General features: G+C 45.2%; 1 protein-coding gene across 1 annotated transcript in view; it reads right to left on the reverse strand.

Moving 5' to 3' along the window:
* The window catches only part of Lamc1 (laminin subunit gamma 1), a 116,604-nt gene extending 95,053 nt beyond the window's left edge, over positions 1-21,551 (reverse strand). Inside the window, exon 1 of the mRNA XM_052737198.1 lies at positions 20,858-21,551. Coding sequence (XP_052593158.1) covers positions 20,858-21,269 — 412 coding nt within the window. The 5' untranslated portion in view covers positions 21,270-21,551. The remainder of the gene's footprint in view (positions 1-20,857) is intronic.
* Between the last annotated feature and the right edge of the window lie 899 nt (positions 21,552-22,450).

The following is a 22,450-nucleotide window of genomic DNA, read 5'->3' on the forward strand; positions in this document are numbered from 1 at the left end:
AGGAATAGCCATAGGGCATAGTGGCACACGCCTTTAACACCAGCACTCAGGAAGTAAAGGCAGCCAGATCTCTGAGTTCAGAGTTTGAGGCCAGCTGATCTACAGACTGAGTTCCAGGACAGCCAAGGCTACACAGAGAAACCCTGTCTCAAACTGCCCCCCTCCTACCCCCCCCCAGGAAAAAGAAAGAAAAAGGAACTGGGAGCCAAAGGCAGCTCATCTCTTCAAAAATAATATTATTATTTAGATTTAGGAATTTTATATACATATTAGGATTTAATATTAATACATTAGGATTTAGGAATAAATCCAACAGAAAGAAAAACAAGACTCTTAAGGATGAAATTATAAAATATTATTGGAATTCATTTGAAAACATGTAAATTGTAAGGGGTTTATTAGTAAGCTCAATAGTATCCGAATGCTAACACAAAACAAATGGACATAAAGTCAGTATTAATTAAATCAAGACGCAAATAGGTTTCTGAGGAACCTCATTCTAGAATTTATAGGGAAAAGGCCTAAATATAGCTAAGATCTTTCTAAAATAGAACACATCTGAAAAGGACTTGCGCTAGCCAATAAAGACAATGTACACCATGAAAACCCAAAACTTAGATCTTCAAAAGAAACAAAGATTTCTTACATAAGACTCAAAAGGGCTGACTGCCCTTTTATAAATAAATACAGTCATACTGAAATTAAGAAATTGTGTCCGGGGGCCTGGAGAGATGGCTCAGTGGTTAAGAGCACTTGCTGCTCTTGTAAGAGGACCTGGATTCGATTCCCAGCACCCACATGGTGCTCAAATTCCAAGGACTCAGATGTCCTCTTCTGACCTCCAAGAGCACTAGGCACGCACATGGTGCACAGATGTAAATGCAGCAAAACACTCATCCATAAAGTAAAAAACAGTTTTAAAAGAGAAAATGCCCCCAAAACAGAGAAAATAAAAAGACAAACCACACTCTCGAAGAACATAGACACAATACATAACTGATGACTGATCAGTAGCCAGAATATCTGAAGAATTCTACAAATCAGTAAAGGCAAAAAACCATGAAGCAACAGTCTACAGGAAAAGAAATAGGAAAGATCAAGAAATACATGGAAAGAAAACTTCAGATGTATAACACTATGACCCAATTATATACCAAGGAATGGGTACAATTTGAGAATTTTTAATGTCGGGGTGGACCAGTAAGCTTGCCAACACTGCTGGCGGGCATGCAAACTGGTACTACCCCAGGGGGAAAAATAGTACTCTCTCATGAAATTGAAGATGCCCATTTTTGTGTCCACCACCAAGTTGTACAGGCTCTATGTGAGTACCAGCAGGCATGCGGGAGGATAGCCACAGCAGCATTACTACTACAACAAGGCTGGTCAGCAGGATGACCCGGCTACACTGTAACCATCACTGCACACACACACACACACACACACACACACACACACACACTGTACACACACAGTAGAGAAGAATGGACTGCCTTTACAAAAGCTGTAGCAAGTAAAAACTGTAAAGGCTTCCATTCACCCTTGACTACAGTAGCATTTTATAAAGCACAAAGCCAAGCACTATGCTGCTGTTTAAGAAGAAATGAAAAACCAGCTTCTTCCAAATGTAAGGAAACACAAAATCCCAGTGGAGCTTGGAGGTGCTCCGGAAGTCATGCCATCTTTGTAAGGAAGTTTTGTTTTGTTTTGTTTTTCGTTTGGGTTTGGTTTGGCTTTTTGAGACAGGGTTTCTCTGTATAACAGCCCTGGCTCCAAGGAACTCACTCTGTAGTAGACCAGGCTGGCCTCGAACTCACAGAGATCCGCCTGCCTCTGCCTCCCGAGTGCTGGGATTAAATTGTATGCCGCCGCCAGCTGGCTGTGAGGAAGCTTTTATTTCACAGCCCTATTAAACGGTTCTGTGCAGGGAAACTGTATTGCTGAACAAACAATTATTTTACCTTGTATTAGCTGTAAGAACAAACCAACAATTCACACTAATTAACTGTAAATCATATATATTTAAAGAGAAGCAAACTCCAGAGATAAGTTCATTTGCTGATAAGTACTAGAGAAGCACCATGGGTAACTAGAACCGCCACTGTGAAGAATCATCCCCGAGGTCACTAGTGACCAAGATTAAGAATGAACAAGAAAATTACTTCATTGTTCTAATCCTTAAATAACATGAAAAAGCTTCAGTGATCCTTACTTCAAAATACACATATTTGGGTGGCTGAGCATTAAGGAGGCAGAGGCCAACCTGATCTACATAGCAAGTTCCAAGTTAGTCAGGGCTTTATAGTAAGACCCTATCTCAAAACTAACTCTCTCTCTCTCTCTCTCTCTCTCTCTCTCTCTCTCTCTCTCTCTCTCTCTCTCTCTCTCACACACACACACACACACACACACACACACACACACACACACACACACACGCACACGCACACACACACACACACACACACACATTTAGGCACCAATTTAGAATGTATGGGTGTATGTACATATTTGTGAGTCTGTGTGTGCTCGTGGGGGAGGAGGCAGTTCTGGAGATTGATCCCAGGTCTGGTGAAAAAAAACTCTACCAATGAGTTACACTCCCCAGTGCCTAGGACTTACAGTCAATAAAACAGAAACAGAAAGCCTTTGCCTGAGAAATTTTGCTATCCTAAAAAAGAAACTTGGCATTATGGGTCCTGGAAAAAAAAAAAAAGAGGCTTCTTAAAGAAACAAGTTTCCAGTTAGTTTCAGCTCTTTCCTTGTTCTGAGAGCAGAGTCCTACAGAACAAACAGCCAGGTCTCCTGTCCTCCACAAGAGGAGATGTCTTAAACTTTGAGAAAATAATTCTGTGGCCTGTCTTCCAAGCCTCAAGAACTCAGCTCTTTCACTCTTCCAGGGTCTGGACACATTCAATCGTTGAACTTTAACCCTATGCTTCGATGACAGGCTTAGAACGATTTATCAAGACAACCGAAGAACACCGGATGCCTCCTGTTTCACAAGTCAAGCACCTGAGCCCTAAACCACTGACCCAGCAGTTCAGCGCAGCTCCTGTCCCCAGTGCAGTCCTATGAACAAACAAGATCAATAATCTACTCAAGACACACTGACGAGAGTCCCGGGGACGATGGTAACAGATATAACCGATGAGTGTCGCAATAAACGCTGCTTTATCACACTTGGAGAATGTGGATGAGGATTTATGGAGAAGGGGATCTCCTTCCAAAAGAAGCTGGGACAATAAAGCCCAGACGACCACACAGTATACTCTGAGCAAAGGGTGACAGTAACAGTTTCTCAGCAAATAAAGAAAAGCAGACCAAGAAACCGCATTCTAAAGATGTCAATTCAAAGAGGTCACAATCTTTTAGAAAGAGCAACCAAGCTGAAAGAAACCTGCTGGCGAGAGCAGTTACAGCCATTCATGAGAAATGGTAACTTAAGGACTCCTAGAAACACTGGTTTACTAAAAAAAAAAAAAAAAAAAAAAGTTGTAACGGAGAAAAAGAAAGGAAACAAGAAGCTGTGATGGGGAGAACGAAGTCTCAAATCAATACAGCCGGGTGCCTAGCAAACTATACAGGGCTTTAGAGATGAAACTGCCTCTTCACAAAAAACCATTAACACAGGCCGGGCGGTGGTGGCGCACGCCTTTAATCCCAGCACTCGGGAGGCAGAGGCAGGTGGATCTCTGTGAGTTCGAGGCCAGCCTGGTCTCCAAAGCGAGTACCAGGAAAGGCGCAAAGCTACACAGAGAAACCCTGTCTTGAAAAAACCAAAAAAAAAAAAAAACAAAACAAAACAGCTGTGATTCATCTATCATTGCTTGAAGGTAAACAGGATCAGAACTGTTGGCTAAATCAAGGCTTGTCCTGTGTAGATGTATCCTGCCAAGATATGGACAGATGCGCTCCACCAAGATGGGTGTGCCATGGACAGCCTGTCAAATTTAGGCGCACACCAATCCAGTAAGAGCTCAACGCCAACCAGGAGCTGAGACTGGAAGGTGGCAACTTCACATAAAAGGTGAACTCTGAGGCAGAAACACTGCAAGAGACAGAGGGCCTCCTGTGAGGTTGTGTCTTCTATCTATGATGGGGAAGCTACACCCGTGAAATCTCAACAGTAGGATGGCCTAAAGAAGACCTGGAAAAAAGCAATGCCAACCAATATGCTAACATAGATGGGGGAAATCTCACAAGGCCCCACACTGAAATGAAGAACTACAGGCAATTAATGGCTGCTGAGAAAGGGAGAATCAGTCTTCTCCAGGGACAAGCCCCCTGATAGGTTATCTAATTCCAAGTAGTCAGTCCTAAACATATACACAGGAGTAACACTCAAGGGATTCAGCAGTTGTAATTATAAAATGTGGGTGTGCGTAAAACAAAAAACAAGAGACCATGAATTTGAGAGTGGGTAGAAGAAAGGGTTGGAGAGAGAAAAACTCATACATGAAATTCTCAAAAATAAGTAGATAACAAGTTTTAAATTTAAGAAAGGAAGTGAATTCTGCAAGGGCAGGAGTGTAGTCACACTGAGAGCAGCGGAGAAGGACGCATGCCTTCCTCAGGAGGCTCTCTGAAGACAGGATTGTTAGGGCTCACTGAGAACATGCTGGCTGCTGTCCTCTATGGGATGGGATCTCTGAAGAAGACTCCACAAGACTATAACATGGGGGGAGGGGGTGCTGTGCACAGGAGCTGGCAAGCCCTGCTCGAGGGGAAACGCTGGCATGCAGCACTGTCTGCCAGAATCTGTTCTCATTCTCCTTGTCATAACAGTGCAAAGGACGTGGGCCACGTTCAGGTCTTAGTCTTAACATTCAGACACACATTCCTCAACAGTGTGGACCTATTAGGAAGAGAGAAGTGCCTAGCCCTCAAAATCGACCATACATAAGATGCCTAAGGAATGGCAGATTATTACCATAAAAAGCTCCCACGTCCCAGATCGCCTATGCAGACCAGAGCTACCCTGAGGCCCTGAACCACTTACCACAGTCCTATCACATGAAAGAAAAACAAACATCAATGTTTGGCAAACGACTTTATTGTTGGGGATCTTTGGGACAGCGACTTAGTTTGAGGAAGCTACACACTCACTCTGTCCCATTCCAGACAGCCAACGTCAACTCATCCAAAGGCAAACGCCACCTGGGGAAAACTGCTGCTTCTTACACTCTCCTGCACTCTGTGCTCACAGTCCTATAGAAGCATCCATAGAATCCATTCGTTCAACAAGCTTTTCTGAGTGCGGACTACCAGATAAAGGATATTACGCTATATATACACCGCAGCCACAAAGTCAATGGGGCTGGGCCGAGTCCTCTCTGCTGTATCTTTTCATCCGGAATTTAAGCTCAGATCTTCTCGGCCTTGTCCCCAGCACTTTGCAGTACCTTTTGCATAGTAGGCATTCTGAATATTTGTTAGAGGGACTAGGAAATCACGGAGTATAAAGCTAGCCTCGGTGAATTCATCATGGGGGACAGATAGGCAACCGTATAGCACCCATCACCTCACAGGACTGAAACATTTCCATGGAACTTCAGAATCAGATGAACCACAGACATGGCACAACATAATGACAAGAACTAATACCATCCAGGCGAGTTAGAAACCAACAGTCTTCCTGGAGGGGCTGAAAGTCCGTTCGACCGTGCAGGAGGCAGTCAAACAAATGGCAAAGGAGTCAGGAAAGAGAGGATCTCTGTGGTGTGCACATGCTCACTGTGACCGAAATGCAGAGCAGGGCCAGGCACACAACCAGTGCTGCTCTGCCCTCCCCCAACAAGGCCTAACGCCGCTTTCCTTCACCTTTGCGTCATCTCCATGAGCTTAATGTGAACGGCTACAAGCAGATTCTCCTTTCTGTGGCTTCCTGATCTAATTTCACTGTTAAATATAAAGCTAGCATTTAAAAGGCTAGTTCTGACAGATCTTCTATCACAGGATAAAAGAATCTCAATACTGGTAGGAATCCTAAGGGTCCCAGAACCTGGACTGCTGACGTCTTTGTAGGAAACAGGAGTTTCTATCGTTCTCATGGCATTTTCTCTTTTTGTCACAGAGGATCCCAGGATTACGATTAGGGTTCAGGATCTGTTGGTATGTATGTTCTCCCACTAGACCACATTGTTTCTTTCTTTTTCTCTTTGGTTCTTTGAGATATAGTCTAGCTATGCAGCTCAGGCTGCCCTGGAACTCTAAATCCTCCTGCCACATTTTTCTCAGTTTCCACCTTTTCTTTTTTTTAGCCTCCTATTCCTCCAGTACTCAACAGTCAAGGCACTGCTGAAAGCCATCTTTTAACCCACCCGTCACCTCCGGCCACCCTCTAGAGTCCCAGCCACTCATTCATCCTGCATGCAGCCTCACTGTTGGTTCAGGCAGGACAAATCACAGCCTCTTAGAGCCACAGTCACCCCACAGCCAGAGCTGCCTTCCTGTTTAAAAGCCAACAATGCCACATTCTTTGTTTTTTTCCTTCACCTTTATTTATATCTAATTTATTGGAGCTTAATCTTCCCAATGCAGAAGAAAAATGGAGCAGCCCCACATAAAACATTCCACTTGTTAAGTTTCAGAATGGCCATGTCTGAACTGTCAGAAGCTTGCCTGCAGAGGTCTGAAGCCTAGAATCCCGAATGGCCTTTCCTGCCCTGTCTTTTGTTCCTCTGACAACGTTACTGTGCTTCCTTGAGACTTCCTGTTTGATTAACCACTTGGGTGTTCAAGCTCCATGTGTCCATTATTCACCATAAAAGGGACTGAGGAAGTAACCAGCCAGTTAAACACAAAATGATGTATGAACAAAAACAGCTGCATATGAGCAGGAGGCCAAAAAGACAGTGGGGATCCAGGCAATCTGTGGATTTCAAAAACAAGGTCTATTTAGTCAGGCATGGCTAACAGGCTGCTGACTGGGGCACTGGAGGCCTATTTCATAACTGAAGATCACTAGAGCCATGAATGAATCGTCTTTTAGTTACTTCCAGCCATAACCTCAACACCACCCCCACCCACGGTCTGCCTCAAGGGACCAAAACTGCCTCTCTGTCTCCTTTCTCTCACAGAAAAGTCAATACCAACTAAAAGGCTTCCAAAAGCTTGAACGTCCATTTTATTTCCCAATCTAAAAAGCAGGCCCTCATGCCCGTCCCTGAGGCAGCTATGATGAGAGGTACAACAGGAGGACAGATGCCGCAGACAGGTCCACATTCTCTAGACATCTGGAAGGTTTGTCTGTTTCCAGAGTCAGTCATGTAGTCATGGTCTGCATCCACCATGCCGTCTGGGCCAGGACATCCCAGCTTTACAAGGGCTGAAACCTAAAACTGAAGCCCGACCAGAGTGACCCCCAAGACCACCAGAGGCCAGCGCTAACTTATTTCTTGGCCTGTGGTAAAAGACACTGACAACAGCAATAAACAGGCTTGAGTTCTAAAGCAATCCTGATAAAGTAAACAAATTTCATCACAGCTGCATTACAGATGTTTTCACAAACTTTCATAATCTGTAAAATTCTAAGAATTTGTAGTCTCTAGTGACTTTTCTATCACATGTGTTTATCTAAAATACTCACTATAAATTCAAACTCTGCAAAGTCAATCTGGAGCACACAGTCCCTGAATACATTTTTCCCACGAAGAGGCCTTAAAGCATCTAACGTACATGATTACCCCCCACCCCATAATCTTCATCCGTGGACCCCAGCTTCTTCCCACATCCAAAATGAACACTGAAAACATGGAAAACTCCAGGATGCTTACTTATATGAGATTATGATCTGGATTAAAAAATAATAATCATCATTACCTGGGCATGATGGTGCACACCCTTTAATCCCAGCACTCAGGAGGCAGAGGCAGGCGGATCTCTGTGAGTTCAAGGCCAGCCTGGTCTACATAGTGAGTTCCAGGACAGTCAGGACTACATAGTGAAACCCTGTCTCAAAATAAACAAACAAAAAACCTCAGGGGCTGATGAGATGGTTAGGAAGCGAAGAACACTTACTGCTCTTTCAGAGGACCCAGGTTCAGTTCCTCGCACCTTCATCAGGCATCTTACAAATATCTATGACTCCAGTTCCAGGAAGTCTATCTTCTACCCCAACCCCTAAAGGCAACAGGCACATAAGTGACAAGTGACATCACCAGTCCTGTCAGACTATCTAATGTGATGAGCAGGTATGACTGAGGGACACAGCTGTGCAGATCAACTACAAGCCTGAGGCAACCACACCAACATTAACTTTTCTAATTTTTATCTATTACTGTGATGCCTCCATGATATATGTGATGGGTGCACATGTCATGATGTGTATGTGTACGTGTGCATGTCCGTAGGTCAGAGAACAACTCTGTGGAGTCAATTCTCTCCTCTCACCCTTATACGAGTTCCAAGAATCAGACTCGAGTCCCTAGGCTTGCATAGTAAGTGCCTTTATCCAGTGAGACATCTTACCAGCTCCAATTTCCTCAGTAAGAGATTAAAATAACATATATTAGAATCCTTTGCCTAATTTTTTTTCTTTTTTGAGACAGGGATCTGTAGACCAAGATGGCCGCCTGCCTCTGCCTCCTGAGTGCTGGGATTAAAGGCGTGCGCCACCACTGCCCGGCTGCCTAGACATTTTTCTAAGAGCTTAAACGTCCCTGAGGACTTCTTGTCCTCATTTGAGTCTTGTGTTCTCCATGCTGCCAAAGATGACTCTGAACTTCTGATCCTCCTGCCTCCACCTTCCAGGTGACTGGATTACAGGCATGTACTACCACACCTATATTTAGAATTTACCTATATTCTTCATGAACTACATAATTTTATTATTGCTATTCTAGTTAGCCATTGTCTTAATCCATTTCTACTGCTTTAAGAATATCTCAAACTGAGTCATAATAAACAGAAATTTGTTTGGCTCATGGATCTGGAGGCTGCTGACACCCGGTAAAGGTCTTCCCTGTGGATTGTGACACAGAGGGAGCATCAAACAGCAGGACCATAAATAAGACAGGAAGAGCCAAACTCACTTTCACAATAAACCTACTGCCATGCCAAAGACAGGAGGCCATTAATGGCAGGTCTTCAGATACTAACCACCTCCCTTTCAACACTGGGAGACTGGGTTGGTTTCCAACACATGAACTTGGTAAACACATTGAAACCACAACAACCACATATTCTAAATGTGCTCACATTCCAGAAACTAAGGTTCTAAATGCTGTAGGTGAAGGCCACAAAACTTAAATTCCCTATCAATCAAATAATTTTACATTGCTAAGGTGCTATTACTTATTCCTAAGATGGTCATAGATTTTGGAAACATGCAGACTATTCCTGCCTTTAATTACAATGTGAGCCGAAGGCAGGGAAATTAGTACTTCCTAGTCCCTGCCAACTCATTTGACGGCCCTACATCCATCCTAAGCTCTTCCCTTGGAAAAGGTGGGACATTTTCATTCTCTTTGAAAGAAATTGATGGCATACCCCTGAGAACACACTTACGCTTCCATATTTTACCAACTAGGAAAAAAAAGAGCAAGGGGCTTTCAAGCCCAACACTCACCCCCTCCTATGCATCAGGAAGTGCTACCCTACCCAACAAGAATGGAAACCAATCAAAGCATTTAAAGGCCGTCCGTCAATGCTTCACATGGTAGGAGAGCCCCAGTGACCACGCAAGTACAGAAGACAGGGACTAAGGGCTGTCAGGAGAGCAGAAAGGGCGAGGGGCAGAGATAGAGGCACGGAAATTCATCAGCCAGCTCATGGAAAGTGCTGGGGACTGCGCTGGGTTTGTTTGGTGTTTGTTTGTTTTAATCTTAAATTCTAGAAGTGGAATTAAACTATGACAGGGAACAACACACACACACACACACACACACACACACACACACACACACACACACACAGCAAACACAAGTCCTGAAGAGGAATTAATTATGACCCCTTCTCAGAAATAAAAGCCAAAACTAAACAAAACAGTCACCTTTAAATGACCCTCAGTGCAGCGATGATCTGGAAAGATAAGAAGGAGGGAGGTGATTGCTTGGCAAATTTGCATATACAGAAATCAAGGTGAATGGCGTGCTTTGGAGCCTGAAAGATGGAACCGGTAACAAAGGAACGCTCCTGGGGGTACAGCAGCTATCTCTCTATCAGTCAATAAGAAGGTGCATTAGACCTACTCTTTGGCAAATGTGAGTGACACACACACAAAGCCACCATGGAAGGGTCAGAATTCACTGGAAGCAGAGGAGAAATGGAATGGAACGGGAGATCAACCAGGCCGACTTTAGGCGTTATCTTTAGTGATGTCAGATAAAGGGAACAGCTGAACCGAACTCAGCAATTCAGCAACCAGAAAGGAGTTGTGGCCAAGGTAGGAAGTAGATAAGGTGGCATTCCCCTACATAATGAAAGTTTACTGACCACCCTTCACAACAGTGTAGGGTATACTTTCTCCTTCCTATCAGTAGACATTGACAAAACCCAGCACCTCATTCTGAAATTCAATAAATTCCTTCGGCATTCCAAGTGCCATTAGACTAAATATTCCACGACTAGTTAAAGTACTCCAAACCTAATAGTTGCCCCTTTAAAAGAGTCTCCTTTACAAATAGGTATAAAGCCCTCTTTTTTTTTTTTTTTTCAGAAAAATCCAAATCCAGAGTTTTTCAAGCAAAATCAGAGCCACCAGGCTTAGTTCTCTGATTTGAGTTAGTTAGTCTTTTGCCCGTTTTAAGGTCTCTATAGTTTGCTATCTCTCATGTGCCAAGTCTGCTCTCCAGGGCATAAAACAAAGCAGGTCAGCTCAGGATTCCACCAACACCCACCTGTGTGACCACAGAAAAACCATGAATCATGTCTCCTGGTTCTTCACAAAGACATTAGCTTTGGAGACTGAAGAATCAGAGGCACCCAGCACAGGGTTCAACACGCTACCTGCTGCACTTGCTCTTAGCCAGAATGACTAAGAAGCAATCCTCTCTCTTCTGTTAACCAGTTTCCACATTGAAACCATGCCCGTTACTCCATGAAAGGTAAGCAATGCCTTCACAACTACCTGATTATTTTTAGAACTTGTTCAAATAATTCAGCCTTCCTGGAAAGTCCTTCTTCATTCATGTCCACTAGCTTTTTTCAAGATCCAGGAAGCTTCCCCTGGCAGACTTCTCTCATACCTCTTGGGGTGCTCTGTGGCACTCCCTAGCACTTTCAAAATGTCCAACTGAATCATTTTTTCTGTTGATGAACATTTTTGTTTTACCCCCATCAAACACATCACAAATTCCTTCAGTGTCTTCCGTATCCATTACTGAATACCCTTAAATGAAAAATTTTCTCCCTGGCTGCCATTTAAATAATGTCTTTGTCCAACAAACAGAAACCCAATGCAACAAGTTCAGTATTTGGGGTGGGAAAAACTCTTCACATAACTAGAAATATGTCACAAAGCTTCACACACTTCTCCAAGAAAGCCACACAATTCAAGCTTGGATTTATTAGATCTAACAGACTCCTTGACAAGTCACTCCCTAGTAAAGATTAAAAGAATGGAGATGAAGTCTTCACAGCAGAGAACATTTGCAGAGCACTTAGTTTTCACCCTGGAATCAGAAAGCATATTATTTAGAAATAAATAATTCAACAAATCCTTGGCATTCTGACCCACAGACATCACATAGATATCCTTAAAGTCTCTGAACCTGGGTCAACAATCACAAGCTTACAACTTTACATCACCCTGGAGCATCAACCCAAATCACAGCCTGCTTTAAATGAGGAGAACCAAGAGGCCCCCTGACCCTGCACAACCCCTGTGCTCTGTCTCCAAGGCTTGCCTTCAGAACAGCTCCCTGGAACTTCAACTGACACAGGCTGGTAGTCAACTTGAATCAGCTGGCTCATTTGTTCCCTCAACAGATACTGGTTAGTAACTCTTGATGTCAGCAACTTCCAGACAAAGAAAAAGAAAATAAGAGAAATATCTCTTAGCTCTCCCAAATCCTGTGCTTGTCTATTTTAAGCCAAACTAATTCCATAAACAAATCACCTATATATTATGTGCTACCATTAGTCAAAAGCACACCTGTAATCTCAGGAGTTGGAAACTTGGGGCAGGAAGATTGCTTCAAAGTCAAGGCCAGGCTGAGCTGTGTAGCTACATGGTGAGTTTGAGGCTAGCCTGGGCTACATAGCAAGATCCTGTCTTGAGAAGGAAGGAAAAGAGGAAGAAGGGAGGAAAGGAGAAACATGTAGAAGATCAAGTTTTCCACCAATTTCTCAAAACAAAAAGATGAGATAAAAATCCAAGAACTAAAACAATAATTCAGTGTTGCCTTCAGTACAACAGGAAGGCCCTCCGCAGCTGGGAAACAGAGAACAAATGGAGGAGCCGAGGGACTGTAAGCTCTGAGGTTTTAGAAGAAAACAGAGCACATCCCTAGTTCACCTCCCAGCTTTGCCAGAGATGCTCCTCCCACAAGAGATCTGAGTGTGCATTGTCCAAGAAAGAGATAGTGGCTTTATTTTATTTCATGAATATGTAGCTGCAGAGGGCACCAGCCTGACTGGGCCCAGTTATTTTCGGCTGGCCCCTGGCAGACCGCACGGGAAGAAATGCAGATGGGCTCCAATGAGCTTTCTGGGGGCCGCTATTCAGCAAGCTGTCCATTTTAAGCCCAAATGAAACCAGCATCTAGCTTTATCATCTTACAAGAAAGGAGCTTGCAAATCCCAGAGGGGCCTGCTTACAAATCTCAGGGCAAGCAACCAAGACAGGGCAACTGCACGCTGGTGCGCGGCCATCTTGAAACCCTACGCTGAAATTGACCATTTAAGATAAGACCGGCTCATCCTTTATTTTAAGTCTCAGGAATTTTGAGCAATAAAAATAAACAAACAGCTCTGCTCTCAACTTTGACACTTCTCCTTAAAGCCCAGAGAACAGCAGTAGGGCCGTCAATTAGGTCCAGCTGGAGATTAGATACAAGCAAAGCGCAGGTTTGTTCTACTTCCTGTTAGCGCTAAGCCAAAACTAGCTGACTGTCCACCTGCCTGGCCACTGCATCTACAACTGTTCACTCTCACACCAACAGCCCACTGCTCACCCTCTAACTGTGAACACCATCAACGGAATAATCTAAAAGCAATGTCATACACACAAGGCAAGCGAAACAGCGCGGCAAACGGTTTCCCTTCGACGATCTGATAACCCACTATCGGGGGCTTTTCAACGATAGACAGGTGCATATATATATATTTATTAAAATTTGTTTAGAACCATTTCTAAAAAAAAAAAAAGGAGAAAGTTAGCAACACAATTTCAAAATATATATTTATGTGTGAAATTTTATGAATAGTTTTCTCATAAAAATTTACGTTGACTGGAGCCTGGGGAGATGGCTCAGCAGATAAGAGCCCTTGCTGCTCTTCCAGGAGCCAAGGATGGTTCCCAGCACCCACCTGACAGCCCTCAACTGTTTGTAATTCTAGGGCATCCAACACCATCTTCTGACCTTCAGAGGTTCCTACATACATAGTGTGAGACACATGTAAGCAAAACACTCTTACACATAAAATAAAAATCTTGCTGACTTTAAGTCACAGTATAATCTTAATTTTTACTTAAAAAAAAAAAAGACAGGCGTGGAAATAGGTATGGTAGTTCACACCTACAGTTCCAGAAGTGGAGAGGCAGAGGCAAGATTGCTGAAAGTTACAGGCCAGCCTAGACTACACAGTAAGTTCAGGTCAGCCTGGGCTACAGAGTGAGAGCCTGTAAAATAAAATAGAATGACATAGGTCTTTCAATTCCACATCACCTCCATACCTCAGTACTTTTAAAGTTATAGAAATAAAATTACTATGTACCACATCTCATATCAGTTACTACACTGATACATGCCTTGGGGGAAAAAAAGATGGTACTGATAAAAAACACACAGGAGCTCAAAGGTACCACTCTGAAGAATGGAAATGAACGTGCAATTCTCTCGGGCATGCGTAATTCAGCCCATCATTTATTCACTCCACCAATACTTATTGAACACTCTACTGGACACACTGCTAAACACTGAAGACACAAAGCTCCAGTCTCCATCCCAATGGTTAAGTGGACTCTGACTCTCTCTGTACGCGCATTTCTCAATTAAGACTTATTGTAACATTAAACAGAGGTCACCAAAGCTCCAGTCTCCATCCCAATGGTTAAGTGGACTCTCTCTCTCTATGTGCATTTCTCAACTAAGACTTATTGTACCATTAAACAGAGGTCATCAAAGCTGTGCAGCGAGGTTCAGACAGTAATACTTCAGATTCTATAAGCAGGAACACATAGTCTGCCCAGTTACTCAGCTCTGCCTTTGCAGCAATGAAAACAGCCATAAACAGTGTTATTAGATGAGCTTAACTTTGCCCCAATAAAACCTGGTGTATACTACAATTTGAATTTCATGTAATTTTCAAGTCACAAAATATTACTATTCCTTTGATTTTTTTTTTTTGTAACCAATTTAAAAAGTATAAGCTACTCATAGCTCACTGTTTAATACAAAACTAGAGGGCAGGGCTGAGATAGACTTGGATCAGAGGGCTATAGTTTTCTTACCCCCAAATCCAGGGACACAAATCCCTCCATCTAGACCTCAGATAGGCAGGAGGCCAGGACTAGGTCCTAGGAATCACCATCCATCAGAAATTTTCATGGTGCTCGGGCACAGCAAACAATTAACAAGGATTAATTGTACTTAACTCAATGATAAGCACCAGACCTCCTTCAAAGACTTTACAGTTATCTGGGAGAAGTGGTACACACTTGTGACCTCAACTACTTTGGAGGCTGAGGCAGGAAGACAGCTTAAGGCCAGGCATTTCAGGACAGCCTGAGCAACATGGACAGACCCTGTCTCAAACTAAAACAAAACAAAATCACAACTTTCAACGTGGCCTGGAGGCAGAAACAGGCAAGTAAGGAAGAGATAGCGTACATACGATGGCAGACACTGACAGGGCGGTTTGACAGCAGGAATAACCCAGGCTGGGAAGTGGGGGCAGAATGGCGGAGAAAGAGAAACCTGGAAGGACTCCTGCCTGCCTCAGTGGCTGACATCTGGGAGAAGTGTTCCAAACCAAAGGGCAGCCCCCTTGTGCCCAGAAGTGATAAACGTTCAGAGCCTGTAGCGCCTGGCCCAACGGGACAAGGGCTCTGGACATCTTACCAGAAAACCTGAGGAGCCACTGAGAACTTTTCACTAAGAAATTAAAGATACACATTTTTAGATCAACTGGTCATTTTGAAATATGGCAATTTCAATACTGACAGTTCCCAACTCCTGATGGGTTGACGGAGGATTTTTTGAGTTTACATTGAAGAAACAGATGAACACTTAGTAGACACCAGCCTTTGGATTTCGACCTGATCTTGTCCTGGGCTACAACGAATGCAGTGCTGTTAACCAACACTGGGAGGGAACAGACTCACAACTCTCCTCAACCCCAGGCCTTAACAACTGCTCTCAGGGCACTCCTGCTAGGTACGCTGCCCAGGAAGCTAGGTGCGCTGCCCAGGAAGCTAGGTGCGCTGCCCAGGAAGCTAGGTGCGCTGCCCAGGAAGCTAGGTGCGCTGCCCAGGAAGCTAGGTGCGTTACAAGCTAGGTGCGTTACAAGCTAGGTGCGTTACAAGCTAGGTGCGTTACAAGCACTTTCAAGTTATAATACTTTGAAATTGCAGTGGCTTTATTAAGGGCATAACTCCACTGTAAATTGAGGGGTATCTGTATATGGAGCAAAATGGGACTAATTTGACAAGATGTGGCAATAATCAGGTAGAATCCAGTGGGGGTCCACATTGGTTTTCTCTGAGCTGGACAAAACAGTAAGAAGTAAATTTAAACATGGCTCCATCCAGTCATCCCATATTAATCATATCCAGGTCACTGGATCCAAAGAAAGAGCTAACCTAAAACACAACTTTAAATTTGCAAATAGTAAACGAAGGCTTGGGGGACTAAGAGATTATTCCTTTGGGGACAGTAAGCGGAGTGAGATGCTAAGAATTGGGGAATGTAAGTAAAAAAGGAACAACAGCCTGAGGAAAATCAAGGAAGAAACCCAAAGGAGTCTGGTGTCTCTGAGTCAGTCTGCACGTGAGTTTTTATTTTAAACGATAAACCAGACACTCTTTTAAGAGATTTGCTAGAGAAACTATTAGCTGCAGAGACCAATCCACTCCCTAAGAAGTCCAAGACTTACCTGCACCAGGACTTCTAGGATCACACCTAGAGGAGCCTCGTGGTTGCCTTCATGGAGCTATAAGACATCTAACCACTGACAAGCTGAAAGATTTATAAACTGTAAATTGTTTTATAAAGACCTGCTTGCTGTAATACAGTAAAAGCATTACAACTTTAAATTCCACTTAGAAGAGCATAAGCTCTCGGGAAAGGGTCTTCAGTCTTCCACACCTTTCTATCAGGCACTGTGGTGTGCATTTCTTAGGTATTTTAAAAATGTTTGTGGACTATCTGGCAATAATATGAGAATGTATGCACACAGAGAGGGGCTACATGATAAAAAGCATACCCAACTTCCTAGAAGGATTTAGAACTGAAATAACCCAAAGTTACTCCTCCCACACCAACGTGACCAAGGATAAGCTGATGGAGAGGGATGCCTCAGAGCTCTAACTTGTCCTCTGATGTGTATGCTTTCTTCTGGGTGCCTTAGAAAACTGGGAGAAGGAGTTTGCAGAGAAAGCACCGAACTGTAGAACAAGGAAATAGCCAACAGCAACTCTTATAAAACTGTTCAACTACTGGCCATTAAGGAACAGCTCCTAAACTTCTCAAGTTGGAACCTGCAAAATGTAAATCAGGCCTTTGTGAGACAGACTAAAATAGTGTCCCCTCGGGGTGCACAAATACCACAGTGAAGTCACCGGCTTGAGCTACTCCCCGACATAGTCAGAGCCCATATCACAAAGATTTTTCCAGAAGAAACAGAAAAATTGCTGTTTGTTTCATGTTAAACATTAATGCATACTCATGGGAGGGCCAACGTGTTGAGTCTGACTTAAACACACCAGACACTTCATACAGATTAAAGAGTTTCCTAGAGGCACCATCCATCCCTGAAGCTTATGAAGGGCCTGGAAACTGGGTTACAATGCTAACTTTGGAAGTTCCATAAACTTTGACAGGGCTGCCTATGTACACAGTTTCTTAACCTAATTGTTTTAAGAATGAGAAAAGGCTACCTTTTTGCAAGATCAAAATCCTGCCTGCCAAGTTTCCCTTCACAATAATTATCACATTAACTAAAGAGGCTGCTTAAGAAAAATCAAATCCTACTTTCAACGGGTCCCTGGTACTAGAACTCACTTATAGCATTATCATCAGACATAAAAGTTACACTTTTAAAACATCAACTAAGTAATCTATACCGATTACTCAGGAAAGAAGATCTGAAAGCAGAATAGAACTGTTTGGGAATGGGTGCCTGATTGAGACTTCTCTCCACAACAGGCAGAAAATACAGCTGTGGTTCCCAAAGCAACTTTAACTCTTCATATCCAAAGATGCACTGTGCCCTGAACCCTGCCATGTCACTGCGTATGGAAGTTAAGTAATGGCCGCTGTCAGAATCCATGCTGGTTCTCCTCCATTTTTTACATCACGTGATGGTATTGGCTATAAGGATCTAATTTGTACCTGTCAAAAGTTAAAATACAATTCGGCCTCCCCCATAAAAACGATCATACAATCTAGAATCTGAACATTTCTGAAGGGTTACATAAAAACCCGTCATCAGTGGTCTCCCAGCTGTGGAGCTTAACAACCAAAGACAAACTGCCATGTGGCTATATGTATTATTTGAGTGTATCTCGTCATGTCTCGTTTTCATAATAAAAAAGTGACTCACGATCATCGCCAAAACATGTATACTGCTTGTAACTACTTAAATGTACTCGGACTCCACAATTTTCTTCTCTAAGTGTGGAGGCAGTGTCTCTCTCTCTACAGCTCTGGCCGGTTTAGAACTTGCTATGTACACCAGGTTGGCCTTGAACTCACAAACATCCGCCTATGCCAGCCTCCCAGAGTGCTCCAGCACACCTAACCCTAGACTCGATTTAAGTTTCGCGGTGATTAAAGCTCAACATCAAAAGGAAGGCTGGAAAAGCGGTGGCTGGGCCTCTTCTTTCCCACTGCTCACTTGAGTTTCACATGCTGGGAAGGGGCAAGGCACAATATGCATCACTTGTTTAAGGGTATGTGAAATCTGAACTGGATGGGAGATTTAATGGATGCACAAAACAGTCATGGTACTTGACTCCATGGGAAATAATTAGTTAGCTACAGCCCACAGAGTAACTGGAGTCAAGGAGCGAATACGCTGAATATCAAAACACTCTGATAGGTCAATCCTTGCCTGCTTGCCCTAAATTGTTGAGCGCAGCATTCATGCATGCATATATACCCGGTCATTTAAAAAAAAAAAAAAAAAAAGAAAGAGGTTGGACAGAAACCAGAAACATCAACCCAATGACACATAAAGCTCTCCCCTCCCAACCTACTCCTCCGCACACATTTCCTCCAGGACATCATGTCCAACCCAAGAAAAAGTACGGTAAGTCCAGTCAAGATTTCATACGCTCTCCAACTAAAACATGTAAAGCACATGTGTTTACAATAACTATACTGCTATGAAAATATTGTAAATCTTTTTAAACCCACTGGGCGTGGTTGCTCACACCTGTAATCCCAGCACTCGGGAGTCAGAGGCAAACAGATCTCTGTGAGTTCCGAGGATAGCCTGGTCTATAGAGTTCCAGTCCAGCCAGAATGAGACCCTGTTTTATGAATGTCATTTAGCAACCAAGGAACTTTTTCAGCAAAATCAAGTGCAAGCATATAGAAAATGTCATGTTGCAGTCCTAATGAGATGAAAGAACTCTTTGACCTTCTTAGTAACAGGGCCCAAAGTAAACATATCTGGCTCCCAACAGTAGGAACCTAACTTGACTGCTACTCTTACCCTAGCACACGGTCTCTGCAGCAGAGAATTTACCAGGTGGTAGCCCACCCCTCTGTAATCACCTGAAATAAACCTCAGGTCCTTCTGCCCAGAGGAGGAGGAAAGCCAAGATTGACAGCCTATTGTTCAGAACTTTTCAGCTGCATCTCAGGCACTGGGAGGCATCAAGGCCTTTTCTTTGTTTTTTTGTTTTGTTTAATCTGAAAATGGATTAAGCAAGACTTCAAGGGGATTCAGAATTGAACACACACAAAAAATCAAGTAATAAGTTAAAAATAACTGGACATAGATTGCAAAAACTCATTCTGGGCAACTTAAAAACTTCCAAGAGCCTTAAAAGAGTAGTCCCACGAGACCTTGTACCTGTACCACGACACTGCGGCTACACTTTTATATAATTCCAATGGCTTTAAAAAAACGAACTCATTCGTTTATTCAGTTACTGAAAAGCAGAGGCCTCACAGTTTCATTTTATGAACTTGCTTTCAAAATGTTCCATCTGCTTGGTGACTCATGCACAAATAAAAAGGTGTTTACTACAAAGGGCACTAAATACTGCTTTTCTGAAATATATTCCACACACAGTAATTCACACTTTTCAAGGCACTTTCTCTAATAAGTCGTAGTCCTTCTTTGAAATCCTGAAACAATGTTTGGGGTGCTAGAGAGCAATGGGAAGAAAACTATGAAACCATGATCAAAGAATCACTTGCCTACAAAGCGTCCCTTTCAAATATCGCAGATGTTATTAGCTCTATAGAACTTCCAGGCTTTGGACGGGTTTGGGGCAACCTGTTCTCTTTGGAAGTTAGTTCTTTAGTACCAGCTACTGGTAAAAATCAAGCGCTCCACATGCAATGCAATGGAAGCGCTACACATCCATAATCAGTTTCTCACACTTACACTGCACGACTGAACACAACCAGGAAATATTCTGTTTGCTTGTATGTCTCAAAAACTGAGGAAAAACTTTCCTAGAACAAGCAGGAACTCTGACCCATTCAGATAATCACAGTCTTTCCCACCCATGGTTCTGTCATGAAGTTTACTACTATCCACCCCTTCCTGAATTCTAAAACGATGCATGTTTCCACACTTGCTTGGATCAAAGCGAAAGGGGAGACAGGGAGGAGAGCCTGGGAGCCTTTTTACACCGGAACGAAACTGCCCGGCAATTACAGTGAGTGTCTTCATTACCTTTTTGTTTTCTCTCTACCAGGAGCAGCAGTGAAACAGCTCTTAATTAAGGCTGAACAGCCCTAAAGAAGAGTAACTTTAAAAGTGAACTTCTACTTTAGGCAATACCGGCAGTAAAGGCATTTGCTCCCCTCAAATTCCCTAATCAGAGCTAAGAGCAATCGCTCTCAACCCCGGAGAGAGACAACTAAACATTTTAAAGACAAGTGTTTAAAGCAGACCTTCAAGACTAACTAACGCAAGCAAGCGTTGCGATAGTCCTGCCAGGATGGGTGTTTCATTAGCGCTTCAGCGGGGGAAAGGGAGTGGGGGTGTTGGTCCAAAATCCTGACTGCTGAAATAGAAAATAATCAACGGAGAAAGAATCCGGTTGGGTTTGATGGAGTAAGAAAACAGAGATGCTAGAGTGGGACATGGTGGCCCTCACCGGATGTTCAAAGCGAGATGAATTTTAGAAGTTGGAGAAAGGAATTTCTGTGTGTGGCCCACGCTGGAGAGCAGACCGTCAGCACGCGGCTGGACAGGCCCCTCGGGCCGGACCAGCGGCTCCACGGAGGCAGCCCCGGAGCCGGGCCGTGAGCGAGCAGTAGTGGGGAACAGGGCTGTCACCGCTTACCCAGGTGCAGCGTGAGGTTGATGGAGTTGGGGTACTGCACCCCGGCCAGCATGGTCTGGCTTTGCCACCAGGTGGTGTCGGCCTGGTTGTTGTAGTCGGTCAGGAAGGCTGCCCCGTGCTGCAGGTGGAGCTGGCCGGCGTCGCACAGGTGACAGGACTTGGTGACTCCGGTCACCCCAGTCTGCACGCAGTACTCCTCGGGCGGAGTCCCACACGTGTTGGTAGCCACCACGGTCACGTTGAAGGCGGCATTCACAAACTCCGGCATGCAGCGCTGCGGCCGGCCGCCCTCATCCGCGCACTCGTCCATGGCCGCCCGGACACAGCCCGCCGCAGCCGCCAGCACAGCCAGCAGCGGCCACAGCCGCCCCCGGGGCCGCAGGGCCAGCTCGGCCCGCCCGCCGCCCGTCATCCCACCACGCTCGGGCCCTCGGCGAAAAGGCTGGGGGTGGCCGCGCTGCTCTCTCTTCCTCCGCTGCGGGTCGAGGCCGGGCTGTGGACCGGACTGGCGGCCGAGAACCGGGCGCGGAGCCGATGGGTGGGCGTCCGAGGCGAAGACCGCGCGCTGCCTCCGCTGCCTCCCGGTGTGCAGCTCGCACTGTGCGCCGACCCCCGACTTCCGAGCGCGCACCCGAGAGCGCGCCCCGGGAGGAAGGAGCAGGGGGTGGGGTCTGCCGGGTGGGGTGGGATCTGGCGGAGGAGAAAACCCAAGACCGGCCTCCTCCTCAGCAGCTCACGCGGGCCGGGAGCGGCTCCCCGCCCTACGCGTCCTCCCCAGCGACTCCCGGCGGCGGCAGGGGCAACCACTGGTGCTCCGGCCCTGGAGGGCGGTGGGCCCGAAAAGGGAGGTGGGCGGGGCGGGAGCGAGCGGGAGGGGCGTGGGTGGGCGGGGCGAGGGAGCAAGAGGGAGGGGCGCGGGGGTGGGCGGGGCGGGGGAATCAAGAGGGAGGGGCGCGAGGTGGGCGGGACCGGGAGCAAAAGGGAGGGGGCACGAGATGGAAGATGAGCGGGGGCAAGAAGGAGGGCTTCTGGGTGGGCGTGACCTAGAGGTGGGCTGGGCGAGGGTATAAGAGGGAGCGGCCCAAGGTGGGCGGGGAGGGAGTGTGAGCGAGGGAAAGAGGGCGGGGCGTAGGGTGTAGGGCGCGGGGCGTTGCATGCTGGGAGGGCAGGGGCCTCGGTGGAGATCCCACACCCTGCAGGAATCCTTCCCCTAGTTCTTCCTCCTAAGAGGATCTTGCCCTGGAGGGTCTCTGGGACTAGGAGGGAATTCTAAAGGGCGACGCGGGTCGGTGAGGTGGCTCGGAATCTGCCTTTTGACTTTACGATGACTTGGACCGTGGCCCAACCAGGTGTCATGTCAGTCTTTACGGTATAGCCCAGCCACTACCCGGCGCTGGCGCCTGAACGACCCCGCAATGGTGCGGCGGCCTGCGTGACCTTGGTCTCGCCAGACGTCCTAGAGATGCCTCCTGTAGCGCAGGACAAGCGCTTAATCCCCCTGAGAAGAGAGATCCTGGGGTTCCCAAGGGGCTGGGTCCGACCTCAACTTCAGAGTCAATTTTGTGATTTCCTTGCTCTAAATTAAAGTGTAAC

Source organism: Peromyscus californicus, unplaced genomic scaffold (assembly GCF_007827085.1).
Source record: "Peromyscus californicus insignis strain IS unplaced genomic scaffold, ASM782708v3 Scaffold_14__1_contigs__length_90479793_seg_2, whole genome shotgun sequence".
In the NCBI taxonomy this organism is placed as follows: Eukaryota; Metazoa; Chordata; class Mammalia; order Rodentia; family Cricetidae; genus Peromyscus; species Peromyscus californicus.